This window comes from Apus apus, chromosome 1 (genome assembly GCF_020740795.1).
Source record: "Apus apus isolate bApuApu2 chromosome 1, bApuApu2.pri.cur, whole genome shotgun sequence".
Taxonomy (NCBI): domain Eukaryota; kingdom Metazoa; phylum Chordata; class Aves; order Apodiformes; family Apodidae; genus Apus; species Apus apus.
The window spans coordinates 151,436,653-151,454,623 of record NC_067282.1 but is presented as its reverse complement, the minus strand read 5'-3'; the positions used below and the strand labels follow the sequence as shown (position 1 = coordinate 151,454,623).

Genomic DNA, 17,971 nt, shown 5'->3' with positions numbered 1-17,971 from the left:
GCTGGAAGAAAGAATAGAAAGAAATAAGGTGGATAAATAATAAATAATTATAAATAATTCTCCAGAATAAACTAGAGAAAAACTCCAGTTTAGTCTAAAATAGGTTATATATTCAGCCTGAAGTAAACTGGGCTTAATTCCAGATTCATCTGGCACCTGCTAGCATATGCAAGTCAGAAATTTGATCTCAGTGGCAGCTTGTTGTCTATTAAAAAATAAAAAAGAAAAAGCCACAGTATCTTCTTTTTTAATTCTTTCCTAAGGTGATCTGCTGCTGGAGCCTTACAATAAGTATCGCTTCCTTTCCAATGGGCATGTTACCATCCCGGGTCAGCAGGACAAAGATATGTTTCAGGAGACCATGGAGGCAATGAAGATCATGGGCATCCCAGATGAGGAGCAGATAGGTATGAATCCTCTAAAGGGCTTGAAATTGCAAGGAAATGAAAGAGAAAACATCATATCTCTCTGGAGCTTTTTGTGTTCTAGTTTTTTTCTTTTTTTGTTTGATTTGGGTTTTTTGTTGGTTTTGTTTTGCTGGTGTCCATTCCCTGCCCCATCTTCTCGCCTCCCACCCCTCTCCCCAAATGAACAGTGTGGAAATAAGAAATTTAGTGGCTTTGGAGTGGCCCAGCTCGGGATCTACCATCATGGTTTCAGTTTATACAGTTAATGTTAGAAGTCAAGCTGCTAATGAAAACATGCTTCAGCTTGCTTGTTTTTGTTCTCAATCTGAGGGCTGTATATCCAGTTTATTAATAACACATCCAAGGTACAAGAATCCCCTTATTCTCTTCTGCAGTGCACGGCTTGTGTGCTCCCCCTGTCCCTAAGCAGTGGCTTTAAAGTATCTAATCCAGCCACTGCTGGATTAGTAGTTTGAGAATGGCCTGGCCATAGTGCCTTTCTTTCCAGCTTAACACTGAACTGCTGATCAGAATTAATATTGTCTGATTCTGGGAGCAGAGTACCATGACAGTGAAGCTAGAATTGCATGCAGCCAGCACAAAGTGCAGTGATATGTATTCACCAGAGCTCTGTGCTGTCTCATTCACTATTGTGCCTCACTGGTCGGGAACCAGTATTCTGCAAAATCTCAGTTTTTGAATGTATAAGGACTTCTAAAACTAAGGGGTTTTTTTCTACGCTGAAGCAAGCATCTGTGATGGCTTGAGGTTACCACGTCCTCTGCTGGAGGCTGCAGCTTTTGTGGCTGTGGGGGAGTAAGTACCTGTGCCTTAACTATTGCTCTTCACAGTCCAGCCTGCTATAATCCACAACTTAATACACTTCTTGATATCCTGAATCATCTGAGAATGAAACTGCTGTATAGAGGTGAAGAGAAAGTTACCTAAACTGAATAAAAGAATTGGCAGTCCAGCTCATTGTCAGGATGTCCTGTTGTGCTTGATTTTGTGAGCTGGGTTATTAATGCATGTCTTTGCTGTCACACAGATGAACTGTTGGTTCCAGCTGCTACAGCAAAGATAGCTTTAGTGTTTTGCACTGACTGTTTAAAGTGTGAAGTTCATTAATGCTCCTTACAGGCTTAGGAGAATACATACAGTAGCTGGCTGGGTGGTAGGCTTACTTAGTTTTGATGTGAAGTCTAAATACTAACTATCTTAATTTATGAGACAGCATCAAAATAAGCTGTCCAAGTGCCAGGACTCCAGATTTGGCTGACAAACCACTGAATTTCATAACATGCCACTAGGAGTATATATGCTGTAAGAGCAGATATGAAGCCTTTGTCCTCACTGCTTATCCAAAGGATATTGTTTTAAAACAAATGTTTCTGTATCAGGTAGAAATTAGAGGACAAAAAAACCTTTCGTACTAGAACCCATTTGCAAGTGACTGACAGTTTACTTTGCTAAAGGCAACTAGAAGCTATTATGCAATGAGCTTTGATTCATACATAGTGAAAACTGAATTAATGCTATGGCATTGAAAGCTGTCTTTATTGTCCTAGCATCTGATGCTGCTTTTGTGACTTGCACCATTCAAAGAGTACGAATATATCATTAACAATGGGTGGGGTGCTTCAGCATGTCATTAGTAATAGTTGTGGTACAGGCACTTTTGCCCACATCCTGCTGCCCTTCATACATTATACTGTATGTCTGTATGGACTACAGATCTTGATCAGGGATCTGAAAGTGATTCAGATTAAAGAAACCAGATCTTCCTTCCTTAATGGGTTTGTACTGTTAATAACTGTCTCTTTCCTATGTCTAACAAGAGCAGTCATTGAGGAATGAGTGAATTTTGGCCCTCTAACAAAGAACAAACCTTTTATCAAGAATCTAGATGTTACAGGGTGGTGCATTATCCTCAATCCTGTCTCCTACTTTACTATAGGGATTTAGAGAATAGGTAAACTTCCTGCTTAGTCTTGCAGAGGAGGAACAAAGAAAGTCCTGTGTCCTGAATGGGAGTTGAATAGAAGAACTACATGTGATTTTCTGATTCCCCACCCCTTCCCCAAATTCCAGAAAGGTCTTTGGGATACTGAGAAGGGCCTCTTGACCACATCAGGAAAGATACCTGGATCATATCAGGACTTTGGTGGTCTGACACTAAGCTGCTATTATTATTTTAAAAGGTCTGCTGAAGGTTATCTCAGGTGTTCTTCAACTTGGCAACATAGTCTTCAAGAAGGAGCGTAATACAGACCAAGCCTCTATGCCAGACAATACAGGTAACCAATCTCTTTTCCACCCCAAAGAAAAATGCAGAAAAAAAGCTTACAGGAAGTTATTTCAAGTAGAAGAATATATTACAGTATGTAGAGAATGCTGGAGTCCTGTTTCTCTATGAGGTGCATTATTTGTCAAAGGAGTGGTCATGCTCCTTCATACACGGTTTTGCCAGGCATGTGTTTGCAGCCACCCATGGGCAGGAATGTGGTACTGTTCCTGTGCCAGGGCTCAGGCAGGAACCACGTGTGATGACCAGATTGAAAAAGATTACTCTACTGGAATACATAGTGTGTATGTGTTTGAACCAAGCTAGGAATTATTGCTTCTACAAACTGATATTATCAGACTTCCAGGAGTTATCTTTACTGACTTAGTAGGTAGTCTTGTGACTATAAGGTGGATAGTTTTGTGGTGGGTATAAAGTATGTGTGCATGTTCTAATTGCACTACCCATTGTGCATGTTTAAAAACTACCATGATTCACATGATAGAAGGCTATCAGTTTGATGACTTAACTCTTAGACCTTCATTATACATGTCCTGCAGAAGTGTAAGAGGTTAATAATTGAAGTGTTTGCTTTTGAATATTATGATTCAAAATAAGCTCTAAATGGCATTTCAGAGAGGAGAGTAAACCATTTGGGTTTTGGATCTTGAGTCTGAAATAGAGTTGCCTCAAAGACTAATCAGTAGATGAAGATGGAACAATTAGCTTGATTAAAGAATCTGTTACTTAATATACCCTTAAGTTGATTGCAGACTAAGAACTTTTTGAAGCTTCTATGTTCTGACTTAGTAGCATGAGAGTATTGCTAAAAATTTACTCTTGTGGCTTCTGGAGACACTCAATCTATACTATGGGTTGCAAGAGTTTTTGGGTGTTTGTTTTGAAGATATCTGGTCTCATCAACCTGCTCAGCATCTAATATTTTTTCATAAACTGTTACATTACTCTCTTGAGAAGGCAGTTGTGGGAATGTTTTTCTTTTTCTCTTGCTTTTTGTAAGAAAAAACCAAAAGAACATTGATATCTTTGTTGTGTCCTTTTACCACTTTTAGCTGCTCAGAAAGTGTCTCACCTTTTGGGTATCAATGTGACGGATTTCACTAGAGGTATCCTGACTCCTCGCATCAAAGTTGGACGAGATTATGTCCAGAAAGCTCAGACCAAAGAGCAGGTATGCATTCTTTAAAAACGAATGAGTGCTTTCTTCTTCAACCTTGCTGCTGCAAAGACAAATGTGTTAATGTTTAATAGCCATCTTTGACTGCAGTGTATAGCAACCACACTTGAATAACGTAGCATATGTATTGCTTCTAGTATTTGCTCACTTGACCTGTATAAAGGTAGAAGTTGCTGTAGCACTTTTTTCATCTGAAAAATTTAAAAAAATAAGCAGGTCCCCTAGTTTTGGTGACTGGCTGTCCCAAGGGAATAAGTTTCTTCAGTGCTATATGCAAGGATGACATTGCCAAATTGCTGTAGTACAGAAAGCACCATTTTTGAGTAGGTCAGCTACTAGGGTGAAAGAACTTGCTGCTCACCCTTCAGACTGATTGTAAATTTTGTAACAGTGGAGTCAGGTTGTGCTCTAAATTAAACCAGACCTTCCAGGAGCTGGTGGTTTCCTGAAAGGAGCAAAGCCCCTGTCCTTACACAGTGCACAGCTTCTTCATGAGCACATCCTAATTCTCAGTGTAAATAAACAAGCCCCCCTAACATGAAAAGGATTAGGAGGAGACTGCAGTCTAGAAATAGTCACAGGCTGCCTTTCCATTTTGGTATTTAATTTCTTAATATATATAGTGGTTTTGTGTCAGTCACAGATGGGATAGTGGCAGGGGAAGGAGGGATTGCGTTTCACAGATGCTAAATCACAAAAGAATTGAAATGCTTTTCTTTGGGTCTGAGGGCGTGTTATGTTACTGTAGTCTTTGGAAGTGACTGGGTATAATTTTTCTTTCTTGAATACCAGGCACTAGTTTCTGCAACAGGCAAGATCCAGAAATTTGGCTTTGACACATTAATTTAGTAAGACAAATTCTTTGCTGTTGTTTATGGAGTATCACTGTGCCATCTGCTTTTCATTGGGAGCAACCTCTGAAGTGAGCCTTGCTCAATTAATTTGGTGAAGAGAAAATCTCGGACTATGGTTGGGCCATTAGCTGCTGAAACAGTGTAATCTCTGCTTTCCTCTGTACTGTAATGTGACTTCTGCTCTTGGGGCTTTTTTTCCTTTTTAGGCTGACTTTGCCATCGAAGCGCTGGCTAAAGCCACTTACGAACGTATGTTCCGGTGGCTGGTGATGCGCATCAACAAGGCATTGGATAAGACCAAGAGACAGGGTGCATCCTTCATTGGAATCCTTGACATTGCTGGCTTTGAGATTTTTGAGGTAAGGAGGTGGGAGGTCCTTGAACTCAGCAGTCTACCGTGGAGCAAAAACTGCTGAAGGATATAACTTTGAAACTGGGAAAAAAAAAATCCCCAGTATAGTTTTGTAAAGGATGCATATTCTACTTTTGTTATTTGAGATCTCTGCTGATGTGAGCTGTTAGATAAGTTACTAACTCACTTAAGCGGTTCATTCTGGAGTATTTTATGTATTCTGCAAATGTTTTATCTCATTGCTGCATATGCTGGTGCCTACATCCTTTTTGGTATGTGCATTAGAATTATTTTAATTTCACAGTTCCAGATGTTCTTGTTTCTTTATAGTTCTTAGCTGTAGTGTTTGATAACCTACAAAAAATTATTTTAAAACCTCATATGGAGAGACAGATCACCACTGGACTTCGAATTTTATGTCCCATTAGTCTGTCCCAAAATATTTAAAGGATGACCCACTGAAACCTGTTAGCATAATGAAAAATTGTTAGAAATGGTTTCTTCTTCCTGCTGATTAGTTTTGGAGAAGACAAAGACAGGGTAGACCAAATCAGATCCAACATAAATTCTGACCTATGTATCCTCCTTTCTGCAAGAAGCATGAAAATTGGGGATCAGAGTGTGATTTCTCATGCAGCTAAACAGATGGAACAGCAGCTCCTTGATGGAGAAAAGGAGTGAACTTGCTCTCGTTCCCCTCTGCTGCTGCTGCCTGCAACTGCTTTTACTGTTCACCTTTCTAACCCTGTGGAAAGTATTTTCTTAGTATGTTTTATAATTGAATCAGTCTGTAAAGGGGAATCTGAGCATTAAAAATGATGTAAGATAATGTAGGAAATTTGAGGGAGAGCTGGAAGAGAGGAGAAATGGGAGCTCCCTCTGTAGGTGGCAGTGAACTGTTAGCCAAACCATTATGTCTGTGAAACAACAATTTTGGCATGTGGCTTTGCATTATACTTTGAAGCAGCCACAGGCTGCCATCAGAAAATAACTAGCCTGCCATTATCCCAACCAGGCAGCTCCTGTGAACCTGTGCTATTTTGGATCTAGCTTATGTGCAGCTTCAAAGTAAATTGGACCAATGTATTAATGAAATGGAAAACTAACACAGAAAAGTTGGGTTTTTTCCTTTTTTTTTTTTTTTTTTTTTTTTTTCCCCCTTCCCCCTCTCTGATCAGTCTACCTTTGATTTCATGGTTGCGGAATCTCATGAAAAGCAGGGCATTAGAAATACATGGTTATGACTTAATGAAACATAGAGGATGTAGAACAGGCCCCTTTCTCTTTAGCAGCTGCACTGTATTTAGTGTGGTCTAACATGAAATTGCATTGTGGGTTATTAACCTTGTACTTACGGTTTGAAGAAATCTGGAGATGTTGAAGAAATTTCCCTCACTTTCCTTGCTCTGTTTTCCATAGATGAGGATTAAAAAGGGACTTTGCAGTACACATGCTTTTAGGAATTTGTCTTCAGGCTTCCGTTGCTTCCTCTTTCTATGAAGAGGACTTGCTAGCTCTGAGTCTGTGAGAAAAACCAGTCATTTCTGTTCGTGGGTTAAGGAGCTGCAGTAATTCTTCTGCTGTTTACAGCTAAACGTGTTTTTGCAAAGTCTGAGGAACAGTGTATATGAACTTCTCTAGGGACTGCAGCAGTGATGCAGTGGCCTGTGACATGAAAGGCAGCTCATAAGCAAATCGGGTTATTGACAAGCAACTGTCCATCCCACACAGAGCACTAGTTTAAATTTCTGAACTGTAGATGTGATCTAAAAGACTAGTAGGTGAGTCTTCCAAAGCAACTTTTCAAACATCTTTCTACCTTTCCTTCATTAGCTGAACTCCTTTGAGCAGTTGTGTATTAACTACACAAACGAAAAGTTGCAGCAGCTCTTTAACCACACCATGTTCATTCTGGAGCAAGAGGAGTACCAGAGGGAGGGCATCGAGTGGAATTTCATTGACTTTGGCCTGGATCTGCAGCCCTGCATTGACCTGATAGAGAAGCCGGTAAGCTTGTTCTTCTGCCACTGAGCAGCAAGAAATGGCTGCACTAGTTTTGTCATTCAGCACACAACCTCTGCCAGTAGACTGGAGACTAGCTTTCTGGCTTTTGTAATTCTCTACTGACACTGTGGTATGCTTAGAAGTGAGCAGTTTCCTCTTTGTCTGAGAGTATGTCGCCAATAAAACTGTTAGTATCAGTTCTGTAGGAAATACAGCATGAAAATAGATCTAGTGAGCCACATTTTCCTCTCACAAAATTGTCTTCATTTGTGTAGATGTGCGTGATGCTAGATGTATGTGTGGCTTACCATAAGTAGTGTGAACTTTCTTACTTAACTGTCAGTGTGATGAGAAGCTGTGAATCTCTGTTGTCTCCGTTCTACTGTAATGGAACTTGGAAGTTTATAAATTTCACAGATGTTCCAATAGCAAGGATTTGTTTGTGAAATGTTCTGATATGGTCTTCTGCACTTAGACACCTGGATATTTCTAGAAGAGTGTGATGGTGTTCTTCCAATAAAAACACCATTTTTTCCCCCACGTAAAACAACTAAGACAAATGTCGTGCAAGACACCTCATTAAAATGTTTAGAAGTCAGATGAGGATTTTGAATAAATATTCTATTAACATGGGGATAGTTGATCTGATACAGCAGAACAGGTGAATGTGATGAGGATCAGACCTAAGTACCCTTTTTTTTTTTTTTCCTCTAGCCATCTAAAGGTGTTAATTACTGGTATAGTCATGTAATGACATATAATAATGTTTTGATGTTTCACTTTCTTTAAGGCTGGGCCTCCTGGTATCCTGGCCCTGCTGGATGAAGAATGCTGGTTCCCAAAAGCAACAGACAAAAGCTTTGTCGAAAAAGTTGTGCAAGAACAAGGCACCCACCCCAAATTTCAGAAGCCAAAACAGCTGAAAGACAAAGCTGACTTCTGTATCATACATTATGCTGGCAAGGTAAAGAACTAGTAGCTAAAATGTGAACATTGGAATGTCTGCCATATTTGCTAATGCATAACCCCTGCTACTTACAAATGGCTACTTACCAAAATGGCTGCCTATGGGAAACCAGTGGAAGATTTCATTAAGTTGTTCCATTGCTGTGGACCTTATAGGGCCTGTGAGAATTTGCCTGCAAGTTACATATCTATAGATGAAGACATATTGAACTGACATCATTTAAAATTTGTTCTCTGTGACTTTGGTGAGATTGGAGATACTTTTCAGAAATGTTGCATGAAGACTTCATCACCACAAATGATGATGCATTTGGCTTTTGTGTCACACTCTGGGTGGTGCAAACTAGCATTGCAAATCCATTCCCTGGACTGACAGAACAGAACATGCAGCTGTTTGTTAAGGTTTGAAATGTATAGGCATGCTTGCTTAGACAGCACATCCAAGCATGATTAGGTAATCTCATGTTGATTGTGCAAGCCCCAGTGCTATTTTACAGACTTTGCAGGATCTTGTTGCATCTTGTGCTGCAGAAAATCCCCCCCCCCAAGTTTTCTGACGTGTTTTATTTTCTCCAGGTGGATTATAAAGCAGATGAATGGCTGATGAAGAACATGGATCCACTGAATGATAACATTGCTACTCTTCTTCACCAGTCATCAGACAAGTTTGTGTCTGAGCTGTGGAAAGATGGTATGTAATTAAACTTAATTTCATTTGTTTTCTCCTGTTTTATGTGGAAGAGTTTGTTTGATCATCAAAAGTATGTGATGAGCTATGTTGCTTTTTTCCCCTGAAGACTAAGTCACCAAGATGAGCATTACCTGGAACATCCTTTGCTTAGATAATGATATTGTATTAAAAGTTTGCTGTAACTCAAGAGAAAGTTTTGCTTGCATCAACTGATGTTGAGCTTGCAGCATATATAGCAATTATTTTTCAAACCAAGAATGCCAGGATAAAATACGAAAGCACCATTATGTCCCAGCAGCTTGTATATCGGCACCGCTCAAATGCGAGATCTGAGGTTGAATCTCTTCAGTCCTGCAACTAGTGTGTTCTTTCTGCAGCGTTGTTCAGTATTTTACTCTTATCTTTTCTGGGTTTATCTGCTTTTCTTACTGTTGCTGTCACTTTCTGTGGTGGGTTTTCTTTGACGTCTCTGTCTGTTGCAGAGATGCAGAAGGTTCAGAGAGCCTATTTCTATCAACACTTTCCTATTCTTCATCTAGAACCAGGTGACTTAGAAACCCAGCTGTCGTGTCATGTGTGTAATGCATCCTAGAGCCATGCAAGAACTGCTTCTGTTAACTTCTCTTTGTCCCTTTGTCATACCTGCTTGTATTTCTTGTTCATTTCCTCTGCTTTGTGCTAGTAGCTCCTCACAGACTTTAAAACAACAGCAAAACTCTCACCTTGCAAATGGTTTTAAGAAAAATAGGGATGTATTCAGGTGCTAAAAGTTGCTCTTGCAAGTCTTGCATGGGAACAGCTAAAAGCAAATTCCCATCAAGTGTTTCTATGTAGACTTAGCAAGGCTGTATTTCTTACAAGATTTGGAAGGGGGATTTCTGAAGCTGTTTAAAACTGAAATCCAGTTTAACACTGATTCTGGTATTGGGTTTTTACTTCAGCTGCTAGTCATTTAAAAGAAAGTTTGGCAAAGGAACTTGTACTGCATGAAAAATGGCTGTCAGCAAGTTGTGCCTCACATGGCTTTTGCTGTGCGAGACTCCTTTTGGACTGGAAATGTCAGCTGAACCACAGCTGATCAGTCCTCATGGATTGTTCTTAGCTGGATCTTCTGTTGCAAGTGACTGTCCTTTTTGCTATCTTGATGTAGATTGCAGGGCTCAAGATTTTTAAGAGGATTGTTCCAGCTGCAATCTGGGACACTCTTCTGTAGATTTCCCGTGACGTCATCATCTTCTCTTTTGATAAGACAACCTTGACCCTATTCTAACAGTGGCTCTAGAAGCGAGCAGTTCTAAACTAATATTAGCTTTAAATCAGAGTATCCTTTCTTGTTTCTTCTTTTGTAGAGGTTTCTCTTAGCAGTTGGTTTTTGTAAATCGGAAGCCAGTTGGGCACAAGTTGATGTGTTTGCTGAATTGCAGATTGGAAGCCTGAGTGAAGGCATCAGTCAGCCACTAAAGATGAAGTGAAATAGTAGCTCGAAGCCCTGAATAAAAATGGACCTGAGGGTTTGGAAATGTATACAGTTGGTTTTGGTTCAGTGGGTGAATTTTTATCTCTATGTAGAAAAGCAATGGGAAAAGTAATGTTTTAGTTTCTTCTTGCCCCTTTTGCTCTCTGATCTAACTGGTTTCAGTTGTAAAAAAGGATCTGTGGGGTCCACCTGACATTGTGATAGCTTCATCAGTGTTTGGATGTTGTTGTGGCATAGTGGAGAAACTGTTGGGGCAGGAAATTCTGACTTTCTCCTAGTGATATTGTTTATGTATCTGTTATAGAATACTTGTACTCCAAAAATAACTCGGAACAGTGGTATCTTGAGGTTTGGTTTCTATCATGCCTTCTACCATGTTTGCTCAGTTAGCAAGTAGATGTGGCTTTTCTGATCATCGGTTATGGCAGTTCTGCCTGTAATGCAAGAGTGAAGCTGGGCTTTTACTCTAACTGTGGCCCGTTCTGGGTAAGAGTTAACTAATAGTTGACTCTGTTGGGCTAGCAGCTAGAACTCTTGGTTTGTTGTTTGTCATTGTAACCTAAGCAAGTAGAAGCATCTGAAACTCACTTCAAGATTGTTCTTCCAGAGCTGCCATCCAGAGCATCACTAGAATATGTCTGGGAGAAAGTTTGAATCCATCACTCAAACTTCCAGTAGTGAGCTGCTGCTTTTTTTCCTTCCTGCTCCTATCCCTGCACAAATTCTGTACAGGAGTCAACATCTGTGTAGAGATGAAGCAAAAAGGATCCTGCAGCTCCTCTCATTTATCCTGTTCTACCCAGATGTTCTTTGTACGTTTCAGTGCTTCCTTTGTGGCAGAATTGTAACACTCTGTCTTGTTTTCTCTCTAGTTGACCGTATTGTTGGGCTGGATCAGGTAGCTGGTATGTCAGAATCAGCACTGCCAGGGGCCTTTAAAACCAGGAAGGGTATGTTCCGAACAGTGGGACAGCTCTATAAAGAACAGCTGGCTAAGCTGATGGCTACCTTGAGGAACACCAATCCCAACTTTGTCCGTTGTATTATCCCCAACCATGAGAAAAAGGTAAGACAGTTAGTACAGCCCATACAGTCTTATGTGGGCTTCCAGGGGCATGTGGCTGGGTTGCTTTTGTCAGGTTTTGCAAGAGACCTTGGAGATCCTGTTTTCCCAGGATATCTTTTTAAGGTCATCCTAAATAACTGTATACTTACCACAGTTTTGGAGACTGATCTTTGCAGTTCTTAAGGTGGCATAAAAGCTTTCAATTGCTTCTAATTGGAAAAGAGAGAACTGCCTGCTTTACAAAAAAGAGGGGGAAACAAGGGGGCAAGCCCCTTCTGTAAAGGCTTTGTGCTATTTATAAAATATGCTTTTCCCTTGCTAGGCTGGAAAACTAGATCCCCATTTGGTCCTTGACCAGCTTCGCTGTAATGGAGTGTTGGAGGGAATCCGTATTTGCCGTCAAGGTTTCCCCAACAGAGTTGTATTCCAGGAATTCAGACAAAGGTAAGGCCTACAAAAGAACCTGAAATAGTCTTTACCCTGGCAAAGTTAAGACATAAGCGCAGAAGTTCAAATAATTTATTACAACTAGGCTGTGATGGTTTTCAAAGGCAGCAGCACAGAACATCCCTTGGTATTCCCTTGCACAAAGTCTCTCAAAAGCATATTTGACTTCTCTAGTAATCGTGTAGCTAAGGTGAGGTGCAGAGGACCTTATCTAAGACTACTGCTTCACACTATGTTGTCTACAGATGCAGTTTTTTCTTTGAGCAAGACCATAAGCTGTCAAACTCATAATGCCATAGGGATGCATTACTGATTGGTTTTGATTTTTTGTTCTCCAGTATGCTTTTGTAACAAGTCTAATGCTTTTTCCTTTTCAGATACGAAATCTTAACTCCAAATGCAATTCCCAAAGGATTTATGGATGGAAAGCAAGCTTGTGTGCTGATGGTAAGACATCCCAGAAACTCTATTAAACCTTATGGGTGTGGTGTGGAAATTGGGAGTTATGCTTGTTAAATATATCTTGTACTCAGAGACCAAAATTACAAAGTCAAATGTTTTGTCTGACAGAAGAAGGGAGCAAAAAACTTTTTGGGTTCACAGGTGCAGGCTTTTGAGTAGTCTGAGGCTCAGTAATGCTAGGCAAAGAGAAACTTTCTATTTCCACAGATGCATCCCCTTTGAGATGCCAGAAGAATTCATGGAATCAAAATGCATAGAAGTATTAATGTTATCTTTAGCACGTGCTTAAAGTATGAGCTTCAACAAACTTTTTGTAATGGCCTGCTGATGACAAATGGTTTCGGTGAAGGCTCCAATTAATTTCTGCAGAATTGCCTGTTTCAAAGGGAAAGATTTGGCTCTGTAGTTGAAGACTAGGGGAGACTGAAATCAATTTGGCTGTAAGGGATTCCCATTTTTCTCTCAAAGTAGTATGCCTTGTTCTTCTTAACTAGTATAAGTGTTGACAGCAAATCCTTTAGAGGATGGACAAGTTGGTTGGGGTGCCTTTTTCTGACAAAGATTAGGGCTGGGAAAAATAAATAAGAAGGATCAACAGATGTGTTTTGTTTAGTAAAAGAAGAGGGCTCTTGGGACTAGGCATATGTTCCTCACAGGTTCCTCGTAGTTCAGCGTACTGGATGTGCTGTTGTATTAAACAATGGTTTCTATCATATTTTCTGCCTCTGATTACCTCTACTTCATGCTGTGCTTGGCTGAGTTCCAACTCCTCTAATTGGGACAGGAGTTTATTGGGAGTTAGCAATTTTGGTTGGCCTGATTGGCCCTTTGTAGGGAAGGGGTATCTTACAGCCATGAGACATAAATGTTCTGTGATGTTTCACGTGAAGCATTCTTTGAAGGAGATAAAGACTTCTCTCTTTTTTTTTTTCTTTTTTTTTTTTTTGTTAGATCAAAGCATTGGAGCTGGATGCCAACCTTTATCGAATTGGACAGAGTAAAGTGTTTTTCAGAGCTGGAGTCCTTGCTCATCTTGAAGAAGAGCGAGACCTGAAGATCACAGATGTTATTATTGGCTTCCAAGCATGCTGCAGAGGCTACCTGGCCAGAAAGTAAGTACATGATAAACGTGTCTTTCTCCCATTCAGGTGTAAGTTCATCTTAAAAAAAAAAAAAGCTGACAAGAAATAATCTTTTATCAGAAAGGCCATGATTTATTTGTTGTATATAATGGCAAATGGTTGCTTTAGGGTTTTCTGATCTTTGTAATGCAGACTTCTGGCACCTGCAAGAAGCTGTGTGCTGCTGTCCCACATACAATCAGAGCAGTGAAGTCTGTTTCTCTCTAGGGGAATACAACACAGCAGGCAAAGTTTTTGACAAAGCTGCAAACCGTGAATTTGAAAATGAGTCAGTATAGTACTGATTCAGCAGTTGTAGGTGGGGTTTCTCTTAAGCTATTAAGACAAGAAAATTAGTACAGTTCTAAAAAAAAAAAAAGTATTATCTGTCAGATTGGCAGGAAAACACACCTGTTTCAGATCTCCCTGTCTGAAGTGCAAATAGTGAGACGAGATTAGAAGACATTAGGGAAAAACTTAATAGGAAATTAAATACAGGAAAGGATAACCACTCTTCACTGAAAAAAATCTCCAAACTTAGAAGACAGCGGATGTTAACTGGAAATTTTGCTGGGAATATTCTAAAGTAAAAACGCAGAGTATCTAAGAAAGGTCTTGATGGAGACAATTGTGTGTTTCTGTGGGTTCCTCTGACCTCCACTTTTTTACCTTGCAGAGCCTTTGCCAAGCGCCAGCAGCAACTAACAGCCATGAAAGTGCTTCAGAGGAACTGTGCAGCCTATTTGAAACTGCGGAACTGGCAGTGGTGGAGGTTGTTCACCAAGGTAGTATTTTCCCTTTGCAATTTTGACAGTTCAGTTGCAGCTTCTCATGTTCTTAGAATCATAGAACCATTCAGGTTGGAAAAGACCCTTGGGATCACCAAGTCCAGCCATCATCCCTACTCTGCAAAGTTCTCCCCTAAACCACATCCACCAGCACCACATCCAAATGGCCCTTAAACACGTCCAGAGATGGTGACTCAACCACCTCCCTGGGCAGCCTATTCCAGTGTCTAATCACGCTTTCTATGAAAATTGTTTTCCTAATGTCCAGTCTAAACCTCCTCTGTTGCAGCTTGAGGCCATTCCCTCTTGTTCTGTCACTAATTACCTGTGAGAAGAGACCAGCACCAATGTCTCTACAATGACCTTTCAGGCAGTTGTAGAGACTGATGAGGTCTCCCCTCAGCCTCCTCTTCCTCAGACTAAACATTCCCAGCTCCTTCAAGCATTCTTCATAAGATTTATTCTCTAGGCCCTTCACCAGCTTTGTTGCCCTCCTCTGTACTTGCTCCAGCACCTCAATATCTCTCTTGAATTGAGGTGCCCAAAATTGGACACAAAACTCCAGGTGTGGCCTCACCAGTGCTGAGGACAGAGGGACAATCACCTCTCTACTTCTGTTGGTCACACCATTTCTAATACAAGCCAGGATAGCATTGGCTTTCTTGGCCACCTGGGCACACTGCTGGCTTATATTCAGCCGCTTGTCAATTAGAACCCCTAGGTCAATTAGAACCCCTAGGTTGAACCAGAACACAAACCCCACTTCCTCTGTGATTGTAGTTGCTGACTCGCATTTAGGCAGTGGATACCATAGCCTGCATACACCAAGTGCAAGGTGCTATCCAAGTAATGTTGTGGAAAAGCAGAAGTGGTCTCTTAGTACTCTGTCTGAGAAGAGTAAGAAGATAGCTTGCTTTGATGTTATGACAACTGTGTGGCAACTTTTTTAGTCTTCTGCTATTATTACTTTGCCCTTGAGGGTCTGGAGTTTACCCAGCCTTTCCTGATGCATCCAATCCTGAAGAAAACAGTGGGCAGGTATAACGTGTGATATTGGCAGAGCAGATGATTCCTAATTCTCAATTATTTTCCCAGAGTTCACAGCAAAACAGTTGGTCAGTCCTTCAAATATGACACTTACCTAAAAGTTGTTTTATTCAATGCTTATCAAGTACAAGAGCATTTCTTCATGTATTCCTTATTCCTTATGCACATCTCATTGCCTTGGCTTCCCTTTCAGGTCAAGCCTCTCCTGCAAGTAAGCAGACAGGAAGAGGAGATGATGGCCAAGGAAGAAGAACTAATAAAGGTCAAGGAGAAGCAGCTGGCTGCAGAAAATAGACTGAGCGAGCTGGAGACCTTCCAAGCCCAGGTAACTTTGCAAATCTCATTTGTAAAAGTCATTCTTTCTGTACCTGGCCAACTGCTTGAGAGCTGCTCCTTTGTTTTACTGGTTTGATGGATAAGCTGCAGGGTTCCAGCTTGTTGAAATATGTGACTTGGCTGCAAGTCAGTTCAGTTTGTTCAGTTTCCTTTGCCTTTCTTCCCAGTTCAGTTCCTCTAGCATGTAATTTTGAACAGTGACTACCTGTTGCTTTTCTGTAGGCATTTTATGAAGAAGAGTCTCCTTTGGCTCAGTATTATAGCAAGCTGGTTGAATTGAACCTCGTAATTAATTGAATTATTTTTGTTTGGAACACAGAAGGTGGCAGCAGGGCTGATAATTATTTGTGTTACTTTTGCAGGGTAAAACTAGACAGTGTCCTTATTTCAAATGGATATGGTCCTGAGACATTTGTTAAGACTAACATAGGATGTGGTTGCAGAGCCTGGTTTGTGAAGGAGAACAAACACTTAAAAGCTATGTTTTGATATTTAGCTTTTGATTAGCAGCAGGAGACTGCTGTAATGATCGAGACTAACTGTGGAAGACAGGATCACATCACTTAACACAGTTAGCTGAGTGGTTTGGGAAACTGGAGCTTGTCTTATTTCTAACTTTGTGTCCAATGTAGCTAATGGCAGAGAAGATGCAGCTGCAGGAACAGTTGCAAGCAGAAACTGAACTCTGTGCTGAAGCTGAGGAGATAAGAGCCCGTCTGACAGCCAAGAAGCAAGAACTGGAGGAGATATGTCATGACTTGGAAGCAAGAGTGGAGGAAGAGGAAGAACGGTGTCAACATCTGCAGGCTGAAAAGAAGAAAATGCAGCAGAACATCCAGGTAGTGCCTTAGGAATGCTGTCTCTTGTCAGTAAAGATGATAGTAAGGATTAGAGTAGGGTTTTTGTCTTAGCTTGGAGGGAAATGGGAGAGGGGGAAAAAAAAAAAGCATAGAAAAATCCATCTGTGGAAATAGCAGTAGATTCTGGTGCTGAGCCCAAGGCATTCAGTCACCTGGAATCAGCTGCTCCATTCCTAAAGATGCAGATGATGGCTACTTGTCAAATAATTAGACAAGTCTTTGCTGAAGTCAGGTGCTTTAGGAATGGTGGTGTTCTTGTTTGCAAAATCACGTTGTTTAGTCTGCTAGAAAACTTGTTTGTTAGAATGCAGGATGTTGCATTAAGTCATGACAGAAATGTCACTTCTGGAAAGTACTAAGTGCCTTGAAGGAAGGGTAAAGAAACCTTCCAAGTTCTAGTATTGCTACTGCGCCGTTACTTTGGTTAGTAAGCATCCCTGACAAATGCCTGGCTTTTCTGTGGATGTTGTGAAGGAACTAGAGGAGCAGCTTGAAGAAGAGGAAAGTGCAAGGCAGAAGTTGCAGCTAGAAAAAGTGACTACAGAGGCCAAGTTGAAGAAACTGGAAGAAGATGTAATGGTTCTGGAAGATCAGAATCTCAAATTGGCTAAGGTAAGACTCCCGCAGCTTCTTAAGCAGGCTAAAGATGCACAGGTGTTTCTCCTGGAGCCACCCATCAAAGGCCGACCTTTCCCATAGTATAGGGAAGCTTGTGAATGAATTCAGTCTTGTCTTTGACAACTCTGACCTTAATTTTTGAAATTGCCTGCCTGTATTCTTTGCAAGTCAGTATTGTATAATATTTAAATAGCCTCCACTGAATAATAATCCCAACACAACTATTTTCTGATACATTGTTATGCCAAACAGTACCAAGTTATTTCATAAACAGACTTCCCTTTCACCTCTGAAAGGGCTACCAATTACAAATCTGTAAGTAACCATTTATTTTAATACTGTCTGTAATCCTGAGAGGATTTACTTCATTCCAAGTTCCCTTGTAGCAGGAGTAGGCACTAATGACATTGACCTCTTTAAGCACAGTCAGCTCTGGAAAAATCTCCTATAATTCCAACAACTGCTTTGACACTGCCTTCTAAATTTTGCAGGAAAAGAAACTGTTGGAAGACAGAATGTCTGAATTTACAACAAACCTGACAGAGGAAGAGGAGAAATCTAAGAGCTTAGCCAAACTCAAGAATAAGCATGAGGCCATGATCACCGACCTTGAAGGTGGTTTTGGTTTTGCTTTGTTTTTTTAAGGCAGATCCTGCAGAGGACTTACTAGTTTAGTTTTAGGTGGTTTCTTGTTAAAATCTGTTGAACTTCAGCTTCGTTTCTAGAGTTTTAGTCCTCTCCAGTTTCTGAGGGGTTAAAAATGATTCTGTAGTGTGTTTGCTATTGATTGGTTTGATAGAGCTGTTCAGTGTCTGGCTGAAGGTTATGTGCCTTGTCAGCTGAGCTCTTGATCTAAATAAAATTCCTCTCCAAATCAGCAGTCCAATGGAGAAGAGAGACTGGTTCTCTTTCTTCTCCAGCTGTGGAAGTATCTCCGCTTTCCTACTTCCAGCAGCAGGCTGTCAGGGTTAGTGCTGTTTCTGATATCCTGTT

At 40.6% G+C, this 17,971-nt stretch overlaps 1 protein-coding gene across 2 annotated transcripts in view; it reads left to right on the top strand.

Moving 5' to 3' along the window:
• Window positions 1–17,971, top strand: part of MYH9 (myosin heavy chain 9) — a 72,185-nt gene that overhangs the window by 40,613 nt on the left and 13,601 nt on the right. For both annotated transcript variants that reach the window (XM_051611003.1, XM_051611012.1), the window contains exons 9-24: window positions 264–407; window positions 2,609–2,704; window positions 3,765–3,883; window positions 4,950–5,102; window positions 6,929–7,102; window positions 7,890–8,063; window positions 8,642–8,756; window positions 11,106–11,299; window positions 11,622–11,743; window positions 12,124–12,193; window positions 13,160–13,320; window positions 14,006–14,114; window positions 15,358–15,489; window positions 16,133–16,339; window positions 16,835–16,972; window positions 17,470–17,593. In XM_051611003.1, coding sequence (XP_051466963.1) covers window positions 264–407; window positions 2,609–2,704; window positions 3,765–3,883; window positions 4,950–5,102; window positions 6,929–7,102; window positions 7,890–8,063; window positions 8,642–8,756; window positions 11,106–11,299; window positions 11,622–11,743; window positions 12,124–12,193; window positions 13,160–13,320; window positions 14,006–14,114; window positions 15,358–15,489; window positions 16,133–16,339; window positions 16,835–16,972; window positions 17,470–17,593 — 2,232 coding nt within the window. The remainder of the gene's footprint in view (window positions 1–263; window positions 408–2,608; window positions 2,705–3,764; window positions 3,884–4,949; window positions 5,103–6,928; window positions 7,103–7,889; window positions 8,064–8,641; window positions 8,757–11,105; window positions 11,300–11,621; window positions 11,744–12,123; window positions 12,194–13,159; window positions 13,321–14,005; window positions 14,115–15,357; window positions 15,490–16,132; window positions 16,340–16,834; window positions 16,973–17,469; window positions 17,594–17,971) is intronic.